Here is a 22,991-nt window from a genome sequence, read left to right as displayed (position 1 = left end):
AAGTTCTCTTTCTCTTTCATTATAACAAAACAATACTTACGAGATGTTTCAAAGAGGTAAACTTGCATATCACACAGTGAGAATGACTGTTTGAAGGAATAGGTTATACCCGTCTTCTTTTTGCTGAAGATTTTCGTCACCTGAAATGAAGATTCTCGTGTTAAATAATTATGCGTGGTAAAATTAACGTGCTTCCATGAGTCATCAAGAATGTTGTTATGCATTCCAAACAGCTGAGGCAGTTCATGATGCGGTTAGAAAATGTAATTACAATGTTGGCAAGTTGTATTGTAACATATGATGAAACAAATAAAAATTACACTTTCAATGACTTCGGCATGTTACTTGTAATATGATGTATCTTGTCAATTTTAACATGAGGACCAAATTTCATAAAACACTGAAATGTTTTACAACAAAATCAAGTTTTTCACACCAAAGCCACCTTTTTTAAATCAAAGAAACAAAGTCAGAGCACTATTTCAACTTTTTCCAAGTGGAAAACAATGGAGATAAACAATATAATCCAAGGCTGTGAAAAAAACTACGTACCAGCAATAAATCATTGAACAGGAAGACCTCTCGTTGATGCAGCCCAATCTTTTCTTTCTTGTTCGGATCATGCACCTGATACAGTCGACAGTAACAAACCAGCCTCCGGTGAGGTAGTGCCAATGCCTGAAATTATGCATATTTGTGGAATTAGCAATTTGAAAAGCCTGTTTAAAGATAAAAGGTTGCTTTGTTAATTACATGTCTAGAAGTATTGACTATCGCTCAACAGGGCATAAATCATTTACTTTTATTTAACTTTGTTCAATAAGATCAAATAACCAGACAGTATTTATAGATGCTGCATGAATGCTTCATCATCATTAGAACACAAAATATTTTAACTGCAAACACAGCCATTAGAAAAACTGCCAGCCATCAAGTTTATAAGTATTACCTTTTTGATTATTTTATCAATACAGATATTAATCTTACCGGCTTTCTGTTTCCAACGATCGTCTGTTCGACCTTCATGACTTGTGTCACATGATCGACTCCGGGTCGGAACTCCTGCAGCTTCACACGCTCATAAATCCCAACAAGCAAATCTCGATCAACGTCTTCATCATCATCAATACCTGGAGGAAGGGACATTAGACGTAAAATATTATGATAAAGGGAAATACAAGTACTGTATTAACACGATGAACATCTTTCACCTTTGTCTTGAGTTGAGCCTTTGATGGGGAGCTTGAAACTTGCTCACGACATATACTTTGTTCTTGTTTTCTTTTATGTTGGAGTCAAGAGAGGGTTGGTGTGTAACAAGTTGAAGGTCCAAACTCTGTACTTTGTTTATGTTTACAGTTTGAAAGCTACAGATTTTTTGCATTAACCTGTTTTTATATTGCTCCTTGAAGTAATGACATTAATTTATGGACTTCATATTACTTAATTTGAAGTATCTGATAAGGTTGCTTAAAATTTAAAGATAAAACAGACAGATGTCTTATCAACAAATTTTCTCAAATTTAAGTACTAATATAACATTCATAATCAAATTCATTTAGAGACCTAAGCTGAACTGCTTTGGACATCTGAACTCAAGATGTACAAGTTTTGTATTTGTATCAGTCTAATTGCACTCCTAACAAATAATGGAGCTATTGCAAGTGATGTGGAACTTACGATTAAGGATCTTATTAAGCGTATGGATGCTAAAGATGCAGTCATTGAAATACTTGTTGAAAAAATTGAGCACCTTGAAGGAGAAATAACAAAACAGCAAGAAGTCAATGCTAAGCAAGCCAAAACAAACCAGGACTTGACCAAGAAGATCCAAGAACTCTATAAAGAATTAGAAGACACTGTAACTGAGGAACAGTTTGATGTAACGGATGAACGGCATGAGGTTAAAGTTTCAAAAACTAAAAACAATGATCTTGAAGTTAAAATCAGATACTCTGAAGGTGACAACAAAAGAAACGACAATGCTTCAACAAATCTAAAAGCCAACCGTGACAAACGCCATGCTAACACAAATGCTGTAGCATTCTTTGCAAAACTTACTAACCACTTGACCAATCTGGGTGTCGGTCAAGATGTGGTATTTGATGATGTGACCACAAATATCGGACAAGCTTACAACAGCCATCATGGTGTTTTCATTGCCCCAACACCTGGCATCTATGTCTTTTCTGCAACATTGCTTAAAGCTTACCAAGCAAACACAATTGATCACTTTATATGGGCTAAAAATGGACAAGTCGTATGTCGTTTATACTCCAACACAGATCCCTCCGGCAGTACTATTGTAGTTGAACTTCAACAAGGTGATGACATCTCGATTCAGAACGTTGATTCTTTAAACAAACTACATGGAAGTGGCTATTCATTCATCTCCGGGTTCCTTCTCAAGGAAACTGAGCCTTCCCCAGTAGTTGGATAAACTGGACAGCAGGAGATGATTCCAAAGAAAAGAAAATTCTTCTAAGAAACTGTTGTGTTCTTAAGAAAATTTGTAAAATGAACCACAAATATATATGTGTTATGTGTTCTTATTTAACTATGACCATGATGAATAGGTTACACAATTTGACCAGGACAGGACAGACTGACTGACGAATGAGAAACAATATATTTAAAGGGACATAATTGAACAAATATTGACCAAAGTTATAAGACTTGCTACACACGTGAATAATGCCAAGGTGACATTGCCATTATTTAAAAAAAGGTTTCAGTGAAATATCAGGTATTTTTCAATGTAGTTTTTTCTCTGCACAATAACATGATGAGCTCAATTGAATAATAACCTCCTAAAACATTTTTTCTTTGCTATCCAACAAAAAACACTTAAAATTTTTTCATTTGTCCTAATGATGATTTCTTATAACATAATCACTTTTATCAGGAACTATCAGACAACCACTTCCGAAGAAAAATAAAGATAATATGAAACGAAGCCAAATGATTTTGCACCAAGACCTTTCTATTACATATCTGTTTCACTTGACTGTTGCATATAATACAAAAAATCTTTTAATAAAAATGAATAAATGAATGATAAAAAAAAAAACTTGCTGAATATTTCAGAAGCAGGTGAATACTTGTCACATATTTATACAGATTACTTTTTTATTCTTTAAAAAATAAGAACAGCTCATTTAGGTAGTTTAACTAGAAATTTGGATCCCGAAATTAAGAATTGAAACCAAAATTATGTATCATATTAAATTAAGTTGATGCTGCAAGCAACAGAAAATTACTTCGATATTTGATGCAAAAAATCTCTGATTTTTTCCTAAACTTTCACTTTCCAATGATAAATCATAATTTATATCACCTTGAAATCTGCAGAAATGATTCAATCTGGTTCCACTTTGTACAAAGATATGATTTATTGACTTTCATCAAGTTTTTTGCTTCTTACGATCTGCTATTATCCTAATTCAGAGCAAATGAGTCATACATTTCCAGAAATACCTGATGCTTAGCATCATTCAGCTCCTAGAGTTGATTTGTTTGTTAGTTTTATTTCATGTGGGTTTTGTGGCATCACAAATGTTTTGTATTTATTATTAGAGTGAAAAGGTAATAACGGAAGAGTTAATAAAGGTATCTTTTTCCCTGTAGCAATAGAATTTTATCTTGCAACACCGCAAAGTATATCTTTTCTTAAATTGTATGCGCCAGTTATCAGTGACTGCATGTACAGAGAATCCTTGTTCAATTGAACTCTAATTCATTTTGTTGATCTTGCCTTGTATTATTTTAACAATTGTGTTCAACTGAAAAATTAATTTATTTAGCGATCTGGGAACACAAAATCTTATAGATGTTTTACAAATAAACTAAGTCAGATTTTGCTCTCTAATTACGCCACATTTAATGGACTTAGATGAGGGACGAAAAATTAACAAAATTAGCAATTTTACTAACCTCGTAGATTTTTGACAAAATCCTCTTGTTTCATCTTGCGTTCTGGTTTGATGCTGGCGTTGTGAAGATCAGTGTTCAGCATGATGATAGCGAACGCCAGCAGCAGTACTGTCTCTGGATTCTTGAAGATCTTGACTTGGTCCGGGTTACAGTCTATGTATCGCTCAGCATATACCTGTGACACAGATTAAAATTTTGATCAGGCAATTTCATAAATTATTCTGTTTCATCATTGATTAATAACTTTTGATATACATGTAATGCGTCAGTTAAATACAGCCACGAGGGTTTAATTTATAAGATTTTATTAATTAAACTTATATGTGAAGACAGCTGAAAAGTTATTAATCACTCTCAAGTCCTTTTCCTGGGCAGAAACCAGTCCTGCTTTCTTTTTGGAGAGGTCATGAGAAAGTATCCTGGTTCGGATCCAACCAACAATCTCTGGGGTGAGAGCCGGACACCGATACCACCATACCACTTATCACCCTAACTAAGGTTCAAGTTTTGTGTGTCATTATCCTAATTAAATGGAGTATTAGATATGAATTTGCAAAAAATCTTCTTGTCCCACAAATGAGAAAAAAGGCTTTCTCTGCATGCTCATATTCTATATTTTATATTTTTTACGCAAAGCCATGAATTCTGCCTAGTTCGTCAAAGACTAATTTCTCTATCTGTAAACTTAATATGACACAAAAACCTCTAGGATTATAAACATAATTTTGAAATATTTAACTTTGCAATTTTTTTCAACTAAGTTCAAACAATACATAAACTGTGACAAGAAAACCACATAAATATGCAAAACAACTTTGTCTCTATGACCTTAAATATTAAAACATGTGCAGGAGCAACATTTCAAGCCAACAATAGATACTCTATGAGACATTTATTCCTGTGCAAATGGGATTTTGATTTCTGCTGATGGAATTGTAGCATAAAAAGCTCATAAAGTGGCTTTTTCTGTAATTTAAAATATTTATGTTCCAATGTTCTGCATTGTTTTAGAGGTTACTCACACCACTTTTTGTTTCTGCTGCAAAATACAGTGGTTCGATTTAATATATAGAAGGTTTTTGTAGAATAAGTATGTTAGTTGGTCATAGAACTTACCTCCATCAATCTTTCGATCTTCTGAGCTTCACCCTGGAAAATGAATCAATGGTCAAATAAATATACATTTTAGACAGTTTTGCAAAATCTCGATATTAATATAACAAGAGTGAATGCCAACTCATATCTGGTTTGTGTTGGGTTTTTTTTCATTCGAAAAAGGGGTATACCTCAAAAAGTATCTAAAGCCAGAGTTATGGACTTTGCTGAACACATGCATATTCTTACCGGTAACATTGGTACCAAGTTTCATTTAAGTCTAAGAGTTATTTCAAAGATTAAACGAGTTTTTCAACAACAACTGGCGACAACAACACCAAGTCTCTAACAATGCGGTTTTTAAATATGATTTTCATCTGCATACTCAGTGGATTACATAAATTATATTTGATCTTTCCATTTTAAAATCAGATAATTGAAACAATTTTTTGTAATAATGGCAGCACTTATTTGTAGACTAAATTTAGTATAATGTAACCACTTTGAAATGTCGAAATTCCAAATGCTTCAACTTACGGGCATTCTGAAGTAAGACTGGAACTTCCGCAGGGCCATGTCCACCTGCAGCCCAGCTAGGTCAATCTCCTCCGCAAAGTAGCTGAAAGAACATTATGTTTTAATTATGTTGAAACAGTTTTCAACATCATTTTATTTTACAGATAAATCTCTCGATATATAGCATATACCGTAATAACTCTTCTTTCAGTAACCATCAGTAAAAGACATTGGTTTTGCCAAAAACGACACCGTTCATGGTCATGAATGAGGATTTTGAGCAATCTTTAATAAATCTGACCAAGTGTTGGGAGGCTAATACACTTGATGGGAAAACTGGGAGAAATACCAAAGGAACAAAATCCATTAAGAAAGCATGATTGCAATGTTGTGAACAATGTTCTTGAATTTCTTAGATTTTTCTTGGTTTGTTTGAATGTACTTTTAGATTTATTAAAACATTTTAGAAGATTGGCATAATGTCTTAAAATATACAGAGCAAGGTTGGAAGTATTCATCACAATATCTGGAAAATCTATGCGCCCATCAAGTTTTTTTGTATTTTCTGTGCTCTTGGAAATTGCCAGAGAAATTGAAATGTGCAGTCCCGATGATTCATATATCTCTTCTTCACTTTATTGATCTATAAGCCTCCGGATTTTCCGGTAAACTACAGCTTTACCATTTTTCATCTTCAGTTCTTGTGATAAAAGCTGTTTGCATAGCATTCAACTTATGTTTTATCCCATAAGAAAATTAATGAATGCCAATGAAATATTTTTTGTGCAGCAAATAATTTGCTAAGATATCGAGGCATTTTTTGTAATAAATATATTTCTGCTCTTATCTATAACAGAAACAAGTTCAAAATTATGCTTATTTGCAAGATACATCTAAAGATATCCTATTTTTGCAGGGTTTGAAATAAATATCATTAAAACAATGTCTTCTTGCAAACTGTACACATTTTCGAAAAACATTACAAATTGATGGTTTGAATAAATGATCAAAGAACACTTTTTTACTTCAAAGGTCTATTACACTAAGTTAATCAACTACATAATTGAGCCAAAACAACACCATGAAGTTCAAAGCAAAAGAAGAACATTGAAGGATTTCATTGAACATTTCGGGGGAAAACTATAACATGTTATTCCTTTATCCTTTCCCACCCACAGAAGATTATGAAAATGGGAATATGCTATAAAGATAAAAGGACCAGCATGCAGGCAACCTCGTACTATGATTGAGGTCCTAATATTTCTTTCAACATCCAATGAGCATAAAATGCTAAAGATAATAGTTGCACCTTATGCTTAATACTTATTAATTACATAGCAGAATAGGTATATCAATAATGTTATGTTTAAAGATGGGAATACAGATCTGAAGTTTTCTCACGCCAACAACAAAACTTTATGGCATAAAATAATGTGTTGAGAATTTTTATTGTTCATCCATTATAAGAAGACTTAAGTGCAGCACCAGCAATATAATCGACTCTAGTTGAATTTGAATATTTGCTAACTTGATTTATATCAAATTGGTTGTTGCCGAGATGCATCAAATTTGGTTGGTCGATAAAAACCTGCACATTAAGTATAACCAAGAATATGTTGCTATGCACAACAAGAGACTCAATGGTTCCTTAAATTCTTTGCAAGAAAATATCGGAACAGGAGATGAAGTCCTCATGCCAATTGTTCCCAAAAGTTTTGATTTTGTATCCAGCAGTAACATTATTCTTGCATTAAAATGCATTTCTTTGCTAATTGCAATGTCTGGAAGCTAACTCTTTATTATAACCAGTTCTAATCAGTATAATAATGCATTTGTCTAAATCAGTATAATAATGCATTTGTCTAAATCAGTATAATAATGCATTTGTCTAAATCAGTATAATAATGCATTTGGCAAAAGAGGGTGAAGAAACACAAAATCCTAAGCGAAGTTCTGTTAATTCAGGGAAAATGATTCCAATGAGCCAGAAAAATTGCAAGCCCAACCAAGCCAGATTTCATTAACATCAAGACCAAACAATCAAGCACAGCTTCTTACTTACATCAAAAGAACAACCTTATGAACCGGTTTAACTTTTGCTGAGAAAAGCACCTGATAATTGCCCAAAGGTAAGTCAAACTAGCACCACCCTCAAGAAGACATCATGGAAAAACACACCTTTCAAAACAGATTAAATTGTATCCAAAAGATACGAAATTGTAGGCAAACAGCCTGAGAATTCATAATAATGGCAGATACTTATAAACATCAAAGGGTGGGATACAGGTGTAAACAACAGGTCTGTAATTGTTTGTTGATTGTCCATGATTAAACACATGTGGGTCAGTCGGCAAAACAGTCATTCAATACCTCGCAGATGCCAGAAATGATCTTGTAGAATGCTTATTGCTGGTTAATTTTCCATTAGAACAGATTTTACAGCATTATAATAGGTTTAATACAGAGAGAACAGTTGGAAAAAGAAGCAAGCTGAGAATGAAAGGTATCAGGAAAGCCCCAAACAAGCATGATGACTTTCTCAGTGTCAAATGGCCTCATGGAACTGTTAAACAGTAAGGCCAGAGTTTTTATATTTTTAGATTTACGGGAGCGCCGTACCTAAATATTGCAAAACCCAAATAAAAATAAAAATTCATTTTCGTAGTTTTATTCTTATTTTTTCCGACGAACGATGCTCCAATGTTAAGGAAAAAATAAAATTAGTGTTCTATAACCCATATCTCAGAACCAACTTGTGTACCAATTGTTATTCATTATCGGTCTTTTTACCGCACAAACCACGTAAACCAGTCGGAAATACGCGGGGAAACAGAACAGGTACCCGTTACCATAACAACGTCCTGTCAAAAGTGAAAGTACTTTTTGTCATACCCCTTATTTCTCACAATTTCTGCAGCTATATAGAAATGTTTTACTACAAAAACGTTCCGATGTTTATGTTTCATTATTTAAATCAAACCGTGGTGAATTTAGAGCGTGTTTATTGTGATTTTTTTGTAGATTCAGTATGTTGTTCGCGTTTCGTGGAATGATTGCGAAACTTCCGGTCAAAATAAGGAGTCAGAAATTCGTGGGTTGTATTGTCTATTAAAAGTCGTTGGCGCACGTCGTATATTAACAAGGATGAATTGGATTACAGCGCAAAAATGTATAGCTTCTCACAAACACAAACTGCAAAATGATATCGTGTTCATCATAGTCAAAATGGATATTTTTTTCTGAATTTGACTCTGGGGAGCATTGAACACACTGCTTCACGATCACATATTTGAAGAGAAAAACACAAGGTATCGTGATATTCGTAGTTGTTAATTAGTTTAATAATGATTTAGAATTTAAATCGTTATAGAATACTGAAAATGATGTAATAATAACATAGTGTGTGTTTCCGATAAAACAGAAAAATCTGAACATAAGATATCTGGCAGTCAGTGCAAGAAGTCAAACTTATCCGTTGTTTATTGCCAACGGGCATAGGTGGAATTAGAATGATATTTTTCAGGACTGATTCTAAAATCAGTTACTAGACCTGGTTTTTTGAAACATATAACACTTGTAAAATTTATCTTAATGCTCCCGAATTTTCTTTGGTGAAGTACATAAATGTAGATTTTGACTATCTGTGTATCCGTAAGCCCTGTCAAACTTTGAAGTGAAGAGGAATTTCCATCAGGGCTTCTACTTTTTTTGGTTATATTTTCTATATAAAAACCACATCACAGTCAATTGTCACGGTGCTATTTCGTTAAAGACAGAAAAACACATTTGACCTCCTTATTATACCGTGTCTGAAACTGTGTTCAATGTTTGATTACTTTACAATGGAAAGGATAGGCTTATATTGTGGGCAGAAGGTTAGAATTGGCCATTTAAACTTCTTTATTACACTGACATGTTTCATAAAATCCATGGGTTGATAATATATGCACCTCATATGCATAGATGCATTTGAACAAATACATACAATTAATTTCAATGAGCACTTGAACTCACAGTGTTGAGGTCAATATTTTCAGTCATTAAAAGGATCTTTTAATTATGCTTTTGAAACTTTATGGTGATCTATCACCCTCTTTTCAGCCTATGAAATAGCTGACACAAGTAAGGTGTGTTTTGTCTTCATGATATAAGAAGATTTAAAAAATAAAAAAAATCGGAGAAAAATCCGTTTTATTTTTATTTATTTCTCCTTTGGAACATTTTATGCATTTTATTTTTATTTTTATTTCCTCCTCCTTACCCAACTTTTTGAAAAATCTCCCGTAAATCTAAAGATAAAAAACTCTGGCCTAAGTCTTTATTTAGTGTATGAAGCTTGTGTTATGACTGAGGTTTATGAAAACTTTCAATTACAGATGGCAGAGACTGTCTGCAATGGCTGATCAGATAGAATGAGTGAGTTGGTTTTAATGGGTGTAAATAGGTATACTTTGTCTGGCACTGGGTCAGTTGCTGGAAAGGAATTAGGCTTTATGTTTGAGTCCCACTCTTGGTCATCTTTTCTCCTGACAATTTGTATAATTGACTTTGAGACACTGCCACATTGTCCTCATAATAGTTGGGGGAGCTCTCTAATGACTTTGACATGCTATCTTTTAGAACTACATAATAAATGTGTGGTCATCTTGAAAACATTTTCTTATAATTATGTGCTAAATCATTCTGTTGCTCTTAATTTTATAAAGACACCAATAATCTATGGCTACCGAAACACTGAAACACTGACCAGACAAATTCAATTTAGTGCTCCCTACCAATTTGTGAATTTGTCAGCAAGTAATGGATTATTGACAGAAAACAGCACTCTACAGGAGTATGAGTCATTCCAGAAGATGAAGGACATGGTCTTTTTCCTCCTGGAACTTATGGTGTCTTCCTGACATTGCCTACTGAATTTCATAGCCACCAGACTTTCATACCAAACAATGCAAGCAATTCCTTTAGTTGACATATTGTCTTTGACAATGGCTTTCCAGGAATGCCAAAATAACACCCACTAGAATGACCTCAAGCCAACCATCCTGACTCACATTAAATAGTTTCAGGACAAGACACATAATACATCTAGCAAGGCATTTTAATGCCTGGGTTGTACAATATTATGGGTGGCCCAAATGAACCATAAGACAAAAAAACATTACTTTGGATTTTTTCTGGGTGTCAAGTATTTTACCACACACAACAATGCAACCTGGCCCGTGAATGCTCTGAGTTACCCCAATATGATAACCTGTAACATTTTTTACCTCCAATCTGGCCAGTTTGTATGCACTGTAGACCTGGGCTTCAGAAATATACTTTTATGCTGGAAAATTAAAGTATAATGCTCCTGGGGAGATTGACAGATCTATGTTTTAATGGTGCTTGGGGTCTAGAAGGTGCTTTCATGGGCCTTTGAAACCTCTCTTACTCTTTCTTCTTCAAACAAACGGTCATTAGTTCATTTAACCTTTTTCCAGCAACATATGAACTAACTTTGTTTTGATTTTTTTATGAGAAAGGCTAAAAACTTTAAAAAGTGAATCTGTTTTGTCCTGGATTAGTTAGGCACTTTAATATACTTTGTCAGCAACATAGAATTCAATTAATACCTGCTCTGGCCCAAGTATACATCAAACAATCACAGATTTCAACAATTACAGGGCACACTTTGATTTGGGTCAAATGCCCCACATCTAAAGGCCAGTATGTTATTTTATGTGTTAATTGCCAGAAGATCAAACACACTTTCTCATACATGTAAGTGAACCAATTCTGTTCTTGAACAAGTGCGATCATGGGATTTGGTGGGTTTGTTTATGTTTTGTTTCAAGAAATTGCAACCACTAGCTCCTAATCTTGTAGGAATCCTTTATGAAAGTCGTTTGAAGTATTGAACCCAAAAGCCAGCACTCTGTGGCCTTTTCATGTACAGAATTTCAGTTTGTTTACTGTTTTAGAAAAACGATCATAAGTGACTTTAAATCTATTTGAGGAATTGGTCCTCAATTCCATGAACAATTTGAACATTTGGAAATGACATGACAAGTAACTTTTGTCCTGCCAAGATGTATGGGGAGGCTAATGAAAAAAGTCTATGATGGAGTGCCATTATTTCCTAGTTCATTTATAATTTTGCGGAATAATGGCAACAAGACCATGGATATGACAATAAATGATGTTGTTCTTTTAACTATCGAAGCAGTTTAAGTCTTAAATATAAAGAAAAGTTACCAGAGAACGTCCATGTTGAAGTGGTTCTGCAGGTTACCGAGGTACTCGCCGATCATCTGCTTACTGAGGCCCTTCCGTGTGATCAGGAAACGAGCCACTGTCTCCGGCGTCTCACTGATGAATCCATGTTCACAAAGGAAAGCGAGGCCCTTCTCTGGTTTCCTGAAAAAGATTGAGGTGAAAATTTACTGAGGCCATTCCACATAATCAGAAACCATTCCGCCATCTTCCGGGTTTCCTGGAAATGTTCAAGTGAAATTTAAACTAAAGGACTAACAGCAGATTCTCACAATTAACTGTCATCGCTTATTTAGTTATTAGCTGATTTAGGGGCATATATTAAGCCAAAGTGAACATTTACAAATATTGAAATGCATTCTAAGGAGTCTGTATGTAAACCAGGTTGAATTCCCTTTAAACATCTACAAAGATGACCTACATTTTGCATGGCGATTGACCACAACATCATTACTGCCACAAGGATTGTAATAGATAATTGAAGAGGACATTATAATATGTGAGAGGTTTCTTCTTTAACATGACTGTATTCCTTAATTTTACACAAAACAAAGTTTTTATCATTCAACCAAGATAAGGTTGCACTCCAACATTAATTGACTTCAGCATTAATTGACTTATGAACGTATGTCACCATAGGGTGTTTAACAGGTGTCTAAATACCAGCCAGAATTTAGTTGTGGTTAACCAACTGCAATGATAAGTTGTTCCACTTTGTGTGGATGCTGACATGTCAACCACAATATTCATGATATAACCAGTCTTGTATCACATTTTCTCCACAGAAATTAAGACCACTTTCAGGTGTTTAAAAGCTTTATGGCATGCACCAAAAGGTATCAGTTATCACTTTAGAGTATCTTCTGTTGGTAGTTAGGTAATAAAGTACTTTTTGTTGGTAATTAGGATATGCAATCCTTTGGTCTCAGATGACAGGAAAGCAGCCTTATTTTTGTATGACATTTTTTGGTCTGGCAGCATTCCTCTCTTAAATTACCCTAGACTTTATACAACTTTAATGTAGCATCACAAACAGTGATAGCTTCCTCAGTCAAACAAGGGGGATAACTTGTTTTTTTAGCCGGATCTACTGGGCTTGCAGCAATTGTGTATTGGTCAATATAAACATATGTACCAAGTTTCATATTAAAATATCTTGAATGATTTCCGAAGTTCTGGCTGACATTGACATTATTTTGGCTAGATCTATGACACAAAGACACAATGACTTTTTTTCTTGATCAATAAACAAACTGATAAGTATTATTTCATTATTTTCTCTCAATATCCAACCAAACCACAATGCTGGTATTGTTTTCTTGTTATCAGGATGTTTCAAAGTTTGGAAATAAGTTCTTGACATGTTAGACAAGAAAGGAAATTAGCACTTCTAAACTGATGTCAATGTGGTGTTTTTCATCCTTAAACAATTGATTACTCAGTGCCTGACAGACATCACTCCACCTACATCCTTATTCACGCAGATGGGTTTACATTTTGAAATTTCTGGGGCCGGTATTCAAATACTGCCTTAAATTTTACTTAAGTTTCAGCAACTTTTTTATTTTTTGTCTTGGAATTAGCCAATTTTTGCTTAAATATCTAACAACAAGTGATATAAAACTGCTGACAAAAGATCAGATTGCAGATTGTCATGTTTCCGTTGGCTAAAAGCATATCTAACACTTTAAGAAAAATGCATAAAACATCAAGTATTGGACATTTATACGCATTTACGTAAAAATTGGCTTGTTCCAAGGCAAAAAAAAAAAAAAAAAAGGTAAAAACGTTTAATCTGAAGTGTGCAGATTTAAGATTAAAATCAAAGTAATTTTGATTTGAGTGTAAATATAACTGGCCAGTAGAAATGCAAACTAAAAAGCAATGAAATCTCCATTTCTTGCCAAATTTTATGGAATCATTGAGGCAAGTCAAGGATAAGAATTATATATTTACCCTGAGCATGTTATGGTATACCAAACTTAATTGGTTTGCAATTAAATTCAGCTTCCTGATAAATGATGTAAAAGTCAACTATTGGCATACTGCTTATTATAAAAAGATATGCATATACTATTAGCCAAGGGTTTACTAAATTTGCTATATTCATTCCTCTGGACCACCTTCATGAATTTGCCAAGCATGATTCTGGTTAACCATGTGCAATGAACTGTGTTTTGCATTAAAATTCATTAAAAATCAAACCGTTCACTACATTGTTTGAACAGAAATGCATTTTAATGCCTGTAATATATGCTTTTGTGAAACCAGCAAAAAAAATAAAATGTCTGCATATCATAGCAGACCTTAGAGCGAACTTATGCACACATTTTCATCAGCAAATGCATTTAATGCTATATAATGAGAAAAACATGCTGCCGTAATTATGTAAAAAGCATCCGCCATTCACCTACTGTTTTATTTCATTGGAACCTAGACATTGCCTGAATGTTACACCTGTAAAACTGTAATACCCCTATCTGTCATCTTTTTATTGTATACCTGGATTGCAAAAAGGCTTTTGATTTCATGAGAAAATCCATGGGAAAAACATAATATTATAAAAGTAAGCCTTGGAAAGGTTGATCCACTTGGTGCTTCTTTTCACAAATTGGGAAACTTAATAATAAGCTCATCATCACTGCTATCTTAAAAGCAATGAAATCTTGCCGAATTTTATGAAATTGAAAACAAATTGGTAAATGCGATGCTGTCTTAAACTCTTTAAATCACCTGCATGAAATTTCACAAAATTATGTACTGCATGCTTAGAATTATTCACCTTAACCTCTATTTGTTATTTGCCCTTTGTCTTTTGCTAAGCGTTGTGTTCAAGAAGTTCATTAAAAAAAACTACCAAGTATTTTTGTTACATTTTATACTCACTTATTAAAAAGGTTTAATCCTATTCTGTACACACGTTTCCGATGCTTGTCTGAGCCCTTAGGAAGGCTGTGTGGGTGGTCTGGTGTCACACTTAGTCCCCGTACACGCCGCTGGTACATGATATCACTCCCAATACTGATATTTTCAGCGCTAACATTTTCGGAGCTTGGCGAGCTGGAATAATGATTTTCACTGTCAGGTTCGCTGGTTTCTGAAATATTACTCATACGTTTAATGTCTAATTTCCCTATTGACCCCGTTGAACCATTCAAGTTACCATTTTTACGCTTCCAAATTGGAGATGCTTCCGGTGCGCGACTAGGAATTGGGGGCCGTTTTGAGGTATCACTCTGACCGGAGTCTTTTCGCGATCTATATTTCACCTCTGAACTATTCATATAATACTTAACAGTTTGTTCTTGCATATGTTTTTGGTCTTTAGTCCTTGATCGGTCGGGTGACACATCCTTATTCATATCATTTTGACTACTTGTTATTGAAGTGTTGTCACTTGATTCTGACTGTCGGAAATTTTCGTAAGATGAATTTATACTTCTGTTGCTACCTAACGTGTCTGTACTCAGATTTGACACAAGGGACGTTCCAGACGCCCTTTGTAAACCTAGCACTGTAACATCTTGACTAGCATCACTTTGAAAGCTGTCCGTTAAAATGTCTGTTTCCTTACTTTCAACTAATGTTTCAAAGTCTAAACTGTGAATGTCCACTGCACTTTCGTATGGGGTAACTTGTGGAGAGTCACTAGCACTACTGTCGTTCATTTCTGGACAGGAGTTTCTGTTATTATTTTCTTCACCAGTTTTACGTTTTCCATCTACGGTGTGGCCATTGTCCATAATATCCACTTCACGACATCGCTCTAACTTTTTGTCTCGTCGTGAATTTCTCATTTTTTGCATATCAAACTTATTGTATCCTTGGTCCAAACTCATTTGTTGGCGAAGTCTGCTCGGTTCAGCAGAGTCTGTTAACTTTTTCCTACCATCACTTGCATACATATCAGGAAGCCTTTTATTTGTTAAATCTCCATTTTGTAAAACAGTTGCACCCATGTTGTATTGAGCATCGGATGCAATCCTATCCGACCATACTGTATTGCTTCTACCAAGTTTTGAGAGTCTACGCTCTGCGACAGAATTTCTGAGCTTTTGAAAGTTTTTGTTCATGCAGTATTGCCTATACGCACGCTGTATAGTTTTAGCGGCACGGCGCGACCTTACTGATCCACCATACCGTCTCTCTAGCATTTCAGTCTGCTTATCCTGTAGGTCTTGTGACAGTTCGTAGGCTTGGGACTGCGCACGAGACCGCTTCAGCAGATCCTCCTCATTTCGTCGTAGCGATCGTTGACGTCGAACGCTTGATGTTCCAACTGAGAGCTGTTGCGTAACAGGGCCTGCTCTTTGTTGTTGCTCGTTGGCTGATCCACCCAAAGAACGTGATCTGGCTTTTTGACGCAGCAACTCTTCACTGGCCCTCGCACTTGTTACACTGAAAACATATAGAACAATTTATTAGAAAAATGTTATATTACCTATGCAAAAAAACAAATCATCAAAAACTTTCCATGTTTGAACAGTGCATTTTTTTTTTATCATAATATAAATATCTTTCCATCCATTTTTTCCCCATAATATCTGATAAACATAATATATCTTTCCATATTCTGAAATGAATCTATAATATGTATTTTTAAGTTATTCATACAAAACTTAGCAATTTCCGTAACAACGCAAAAAAAAATAGCTGCAAATATTGTCTTCCTCCTTACTAATAAGTCTTGGTGATTTGGTGATCCTTGAGTAAACATTGAAAATTTTCCATCAACACAATGGTCAGATGACATCACTTTTCTCAAACCGGAATAACAACATGTACAATGCATACTCATACAACAATATCTATCATTGTTTCAATACCAAACAGACTAAGTGCTTATGATGAAGAGGGAAATACAAGGAAAATAATATAATTGCACATTTGGAGCCACTTGACATTAAACTGAAGTGGTAAATATATACAGAGAAAGATGTTGAGGCTCAGAAATCAGCACTCAAGAATCAAGTGCCTTACCGCCTATAAGAACTAAACACAACGGAAAACATCACTTTTCGGTGACAGGATGATGCTGCTATAAACAAATGTGACAAACAGTGATTGACGTTAGACACTTAATTAACTTAATAAATTAAAAGATGTGATTTTTGTATGGCTAAAATGTATGGTGAGCTCGCCATTTCAAGAACTTTTTTTTCAACACAATGACCTAAAAATTGAGGGCCACTTCAACAGTGATAATTACTTCTGATTTAAACCAAAAAACAACAACACAGACACTTGAAATCATAGTATAAAGATGTTAATAACCATATGAACAAGGAACATTTTGCAACAAACCTAAATAATTCCCGTTTTCTACCATTTTGTCCAACAACACTTATTGAAATACTTCCGGTAATTTTAATCTGAATTCCCGCATCTTGAGGACAGAGCGCTAGTTTCTGGCCTCCTGCGCGAGACTGCTGTACTAGTGCTTGAGATTGACCGGTTGATGTATCGCTATCCAGTGTATATTCACTTTCATCATAATCATCAAAATGCCATGGCTTTTTAGACCGTCTTCTTCTTGGTCTCATTTTTTTTAAAGTATTTTTTTTAATTTTTATAGGCAAAAGTATTTTCCGCCAACTTGAAAAAAATCTCTAATTTCATTTTTTTTTAAAAACTGCAACATAATTTAACTGCTTAACTATTGTGCAAGAAAAATAAATAAAAAATATTCATCCTTTTTTCTTCTATCATTCTGTCGTTTATTTTCAAAATATAACAATGCACTGATACGATCTGTTATCTAATACAAAAACATCACTTGGTCCATTGATAACCATACACCATATGAAAATGAGTCGTTCATTAAAAGCCGAGCCAGTCGTTTTCGTAAAATCTCGAACATGAAACTGGTTCCCATTTGCGAAGTTCCTAAGTAATAGCTTCTTTGCATTCTCCTCACAACAGGATAGTAAAACAACAGAGTTACTTTTAATTAAAACTAAGCCCAAAATCTGAGCTTCTCAGAGAAAACATTAACCATATGTAAGCATTATTAGGATCTATAAACCCCATGCATAGTACTAATGAACCCATGACATATTGGTTAAAAGGAAAAATAGATTTTATGTTAATTACGCACATAATGAAAAAAGATCAAAGGGACGATATTTGTCTTGCGTACCTATATATAATTGTTAAAATATTCACGTTTCGTTTGTAAAAGGTGGGAAGAGAGTAATAATTAATCCTGGCACAGTAGGGTGCTTGGAATCATCTCGATCGCTAGGAGACTGAAAGACTTGGATTACCGTGACACGTGCCGGTCACACGCTGTTTCCTATCTTAAACAAATGCTTAAATTTATAGTCTATCCATTACCTACGCCCTTTGATCTATGAGTGTATATATTGTAATTGCTGCAGTGTTTTTATTTAAAGTAAAGGTACCGAGGGATACATATTGAAAAATTAGCAATTATATATAGAAAGAGGTACAAATTAACAGTATACATCAAAGATGTGGGTATTTATGTTGTAAATAAAACAGTTGGATGTATTAATTCTGTAATTTATGAGATATATTTAAGCTAACATGACTGAGCCCCATGGTGCGCAGAGGTAAAAGTGTGATCAGTGGTTCAAAACTAGCATGAAAGCCAATACAAATATGTTTGTCATTGCCATTCATTTAACCACTATACATGTATATAGGAAATTAGAGATGTTGTTTCCATGGGGATTGAACCCAGGATCTCTTATTCTGCAGGCAGACACCTTAATTGTGTCACAAAATAGCTAGCCCAACAGCAAGGCCAAGCAAGTGCCAAACTGTGCAAGATATTCTGAGTTGACAACCAAATTCCACCATAACAATTATATAAATACTATTCTGAAGAACATAAAGGGAAGCAACTCTGTAAAAGTTGAAATGTAAGTTATAAGCAATTCAACAAATGTATCCTACCTTTTACTTTTACACTTCAAGGTTTTATAAATTTTCCTTGATTTCTTAAAAAAAATCCTAGTATTCCACTTTATTTGTATTTTCATTTTTGCTTTCACCTGTGTTCAGCATATGCAAAAATAGCACAATGAGGTCAGAGCTACCAGGTTGTGTGATGAAAGCCATTAATCTCCATCTCATCAGGGGGATCACCATTATAACAGTACACTTTTATGGTTTCCAAATTACAAGATTATTTTCAGAAAAGGATCAATTAGGATGAGAACATATCATAATTGTATCATTTTAATGCATGATAACACAAAACACACTTTCAATAATCGAATATTATTGCTGAATAATAGAAGATAAAATCAAGCCACTATCATCATATTCTGTTTTCTTTATGAAAATACCCCAGGCAATATCATTAATGCAATTTTTATACTCAAAATATACTGTTTTCTTTTATCATAACATTAATCTTTCAGGCCATCAATAAATCATATATTTAATTGACCCTGACTTTATTATTGCATATGATTGTTCTACTGATAAATTCTGATAAATTACAACATGAAAGTTGGACATGACCCCCCCCCCCCCTTTGACCTTGCCATAGAATACAATCTAATAATTAGCCTATTAATTAATTAACTTTTACCAAAAATCTATTTATATTTATGTATAATACAACATAGACATGTATGCAAGAATGTTGCATCAAAAAAGAGCACTGGGCCCCATTTTAATAAAGATTGTAAGGCTGAAGATCATAAATTTCCCAGCTAAGGATCCTCATAATATTGTGTAAACTGTGTTTCAATAAAAAAAACCTATATCAAGGACATTTATTTTATGGCATATATTCTTCCTGTAACTTAACCGGTGTACCCTAGCACCCTAAAGCAGCCCAAGGTTTATGACTAAGAGTAAGATATCAGACATTGAAATGGGGCCCAGATCTGAAAGCCAGTGCCAATGATAGTCAATATTTCCTAGTTAATAAAGGGGCACAACTCAAACAAATATTTCAGCTAGAGTGATCAATTTGCTACACATGCACATACTGGCATAATCTACTGTTTGAGGATACCTTTGAAAAACACTTTTTAAGATACAGATAAAATGTATATACATACAATCACTAATAGCCTAAATCCAAAATCCAGAAAATATTTGGAAATTTCTAAAATAAACAAAGTTCTAAAATTAACATACATGTCTAAATAATTATTTCCAACATCACCATGGGGAATAAAATCAAACAAGAACACAGCCAGACTGTACTTTCACAACAAAGATACTCCCTCAAAACAGTTTCATATTCTTGCTGAAACTTTGATCACCTTCAGATTAAATGCCACAAAATCCACTGCCTTATTTTGGAAACTTGATTAATGTAGAAATACATGGCCCAAGTTTGATAACAATCTGCCTAATTTAGTAATGAAATCCAGTCATATATAAACTCATAAAATACCAAAGAATTTCAACTGGACAGCATCCAAAACTTGAAACATTTAATCTTCCGAACTTTCAATGCAGATTAACCAAAAATCAAACTGCGCTAATTGTGTGCCAATGTAAAGATTTAAATAAATCCGTGGCACAATCCTGACTTGTTCTACGATTTGTGTGTTTACAAGATCGGAAGCCATATGTTTTTTGCCCTGCACATGTTCTGAGACAAAAAATTGTAAATCTTATTTATTCTACTTACTTTGCTATGAAATGCATGTTATTCACTCTGAGTGTTTTACAAGCTGTAATATTTTATTGATGTTTGGCGAGAAATTGTTATAAAAAAATTGAATATATGTATTATATATCTACAATTATAAAATGTTTGATCAGGTATATATATATATAGATAAAATGATTTGAAACATAATTACTTAAATGTTCAAATATTAAATCATATTTAAGTTGAGGAATCAAGCAATAAAAGATAATCTATTTTTTGGTTGTTGTCTTAAATTGTGATTAATTCATCATCATGCTTTAGTGGGGAAAAACTTACATATAGGCATATCATTTATTCCAAAATGATGAAAAAATCAACATGTACACATTATCACAGTTTTTTTCCTGAAATGAATCTGAACGAGTAAATAATCACATACATGAGCTAACCCCTAAAATTAATTTACCAGAAAGATTTTCCACTTAATGAAAGATAGTACTAGAAGCAAATGAGCAAAAAAAAATGCGGAACTGGAAAAATAATTAACAGGATATTTGAGAGCAAAAAAGATGGTTAGAAATCATGACACAAGATTTATACTTTGCGATGTAGTTAAGTTTTGACAAGTCCCATGTGTTTATAATTCAACATATTTTTTGGCGCACGCCATTTCAAGGGTGGCTGAAGATTCTCATTGAAAAAAGACTTTTTTCCTAGCAATTTTTTTTTTGATAGGTTATACACTTTGACATTTATTATGTTTGGTAACATGTTCTGGGGTGTTTTCATGCTAAGAGCATGTTTTTACCAGCAATAACATCTTATTTAGTACCAGAATTTACTTAAAATTCTTTAATGAGTCTAAATAATTTATAAGAACACAAACCCACCCCCATAAATCTTTGAGGCATCTTTTTTTTAAAGCAAGAGCCCCACATGTGAAGGTCATTGTCATCTTTTTCAGTCTGCATTATAAATTAATCAATAAGATATTATAGCTTATTGATGGACCCTGCTTATTATAAGTCACATAATTATGTATATTTTCTATTATATAGAAACGAGAGGGCATCAAAACTATGCTCTTATACCAAGACTTCCTTCTGAGAAAAACGGATGGGTAAAATGATAACAGTCTACACTAGTGATGGGCAATCGGTTGAGTTTTACAATCGATAATCGGTTACAATCGGAGACCATCAACCGATTAGACATCGGCTATAATCGGATATTATAGAGCAGTGGTTGCTAGTGATATACTTGAAGGTAATGGGTATCACTTTGTCTATGTAAACTGAATTGAATATATAAACCAAACAATAGAACTTACGTATTCATTTTTCAGGAAACTAACAAACATAAAACATTTTTTTTTTATATTTTTAAGTTAAAAAGAAAAAAACATTAAACTGAAATGTATACATCAGAAATTTCAAAGTCACCAGTATGAATCTACCAGTAAATGTTTGTTTAGAAATATTGTCTGGTCAATGAGATATGGGTTCATTCTACATCTCTTCTTGCTCATCACCTGTGATCTAGTTACTGTATACCTATTTTGCGTAAGCCTTTTTGCAAAGGCAACAATACGCCTTGCTTGTGTCAAGGTTTTCTTTGGTTGGAGGTTCTGGTTTGATTTTTCTAAATGCAAAAAAGAGCCAGACTTTAGATTTTGCTTTCCCACCCGGATAATTGTACAGCATATCGTCATTGTCGTCTGCCATTCTTACGAATTGTACCCAAAGAAAAATGAGCGGAAATGTCGGCAAGATAAAAAAAATCGTAAATGAATACTGAGTAACCTCCCTTGATAAATTTGTATGATGTTCCGCGATAATCGATTATGATAATTTACAATCGATTATCGCCGATTTTGAAGCTTTCCGATCAATTTTCGATTATAATCGATCATCGGCCCATCACTAGTCTACACCATAAAAAAGAAATAAATTGAATATGAAAAAAATGTATCGTATTTCCGTCTGAATATTTTGCAATAATGAAACTTCAGATCTGATGAATATTTCTGCCTTGAAAAATGCAGAGCTCCATATAAGGAGCGTTATTTTGAAAGTGCATTAAAAATCAAGATAAATGCAACAGGTTTTGAGCCTTTGCGTTACAAAATGCATTTCAAATGTTCAAAATCTCTTCCTAATCAATTGGCTCGCTTATCAACAGGTAAGGTATATCAGTTTGATTCAATATTGAATAATGAAAAGTGATAGACCAAATTGATAGGCCAAATTCAAAGTAGCATTTACCTCCCTTTGCAACACTCTTGTATTATATTTTTTTCAGTTTCCTGTATTGAAAATATCATTTTAAGCCTACCTAAGGCTAAATGAAACCTCGTTTAGCTAAATTTTCTTTGAATTTGTTATGTCAAAATGTTCTTTTTTATGTTAAGTACATCTACATATATGAATACTCCTTAAAAAATAAAAAGGGGGTAACATCCCTTTGGGGGAAAAAACCTGGAAGTAAAATATGCATTAACTCAACGAGACTGTAGCCCATACTTCAAGCCTGAATTGCACATCAGCTGAGTTTTTAAAGTAACTGTTTTAACAATGAAAATTACCATAAATTAAATGACATACATTTA

At 33.8% G+C, this 22,991-nt stretch overlaps 2 protein-coding genes across 9 annotated transcripts in view; one reads left to right on the top strand and one right to left on the bottom strand.

Annotated features, from left to right (window-relative positions):
• The window catches only part of LOC128217192 (IQ motif and SEC7 domain-containing protein 2-like), a 99,588-nt gene that overhangs the window by 5,525 nt on the left and 71,072 nt on the right, over positions 1 to 22,991 (bottom strand). For 6 of the 8 annotated variants that reach the window (XM_052924152.1, XM_052924157.1, XM_052924155.1 and 3 more), the window contains exons 2-9: positions 14,683 to 16,194; positions 11,779 to 11,940; positions 5,566 to 5,647; positions 5,050 to 5,082; positions 3,934 to 4,108; positions 988 to 1,130; positions 553 to 678; positions 41 to 140 (exon numbers count right to left, since the gene is read on the bottom strand). In XM_052924152.1, the coding sequence (XP_052780112.1) occupies positions 41 to 140; positions 553 to 678; positions 988 to 1,130; positions 3,934 to 4,108; positions 5,050 to 5,082; positions 5,566 to 5,647; positions 11,779 to 11,940; positions 14,683 to 16,194 (2,333 nt within the window). The other 2 variants (XM_052924154.1, XM_052924158.1) reach the window with 2 other exon arrangements.
• Positions 1,329 to 2,533, top strand: LOC128217200 (heavy metal-binding protein HIP-like). The gene has a single exon (XM_052924168.1). The coding sequence runs from the start codon at positions 1,601 to 1,603 to the stop codon at positions 2,438 to 2,440; it is 840 nt and encodes a 279-aa protein (XP_052780128.1). The 5' UTR covers positions 1,329 to 1,600; the 3' UTR covers positions 2,441 to 2,533.

The sequence above is a fragment of the Mya arenaria genome, chromosome 14 (genome assembly GCF_026914265.1).
Source record: "Mya arenaria isolate MELC-2E11 chromosome 14, ASM2691426v1".
Lineage (NCBI taxonomy): Eukaryota > Metazoa > Mollusca > Bivalvia > Myida > Myidae > Mya > Mya arenaria.
Note: the sequence above shows the minus strand (reverse complement) of the source record. Positions and strands in the feature narration are given on the sequence as shown.

What these genes read in the sequence shown, in the direction of transcription:
- LOC128217200 (XM_052924168.1), top strand. Translation starts at nt 1,601, where the DNA reads ATGTACAAGTTTTGTATTTGTATCAGTCTAATTGCACTCCTAACAAAT.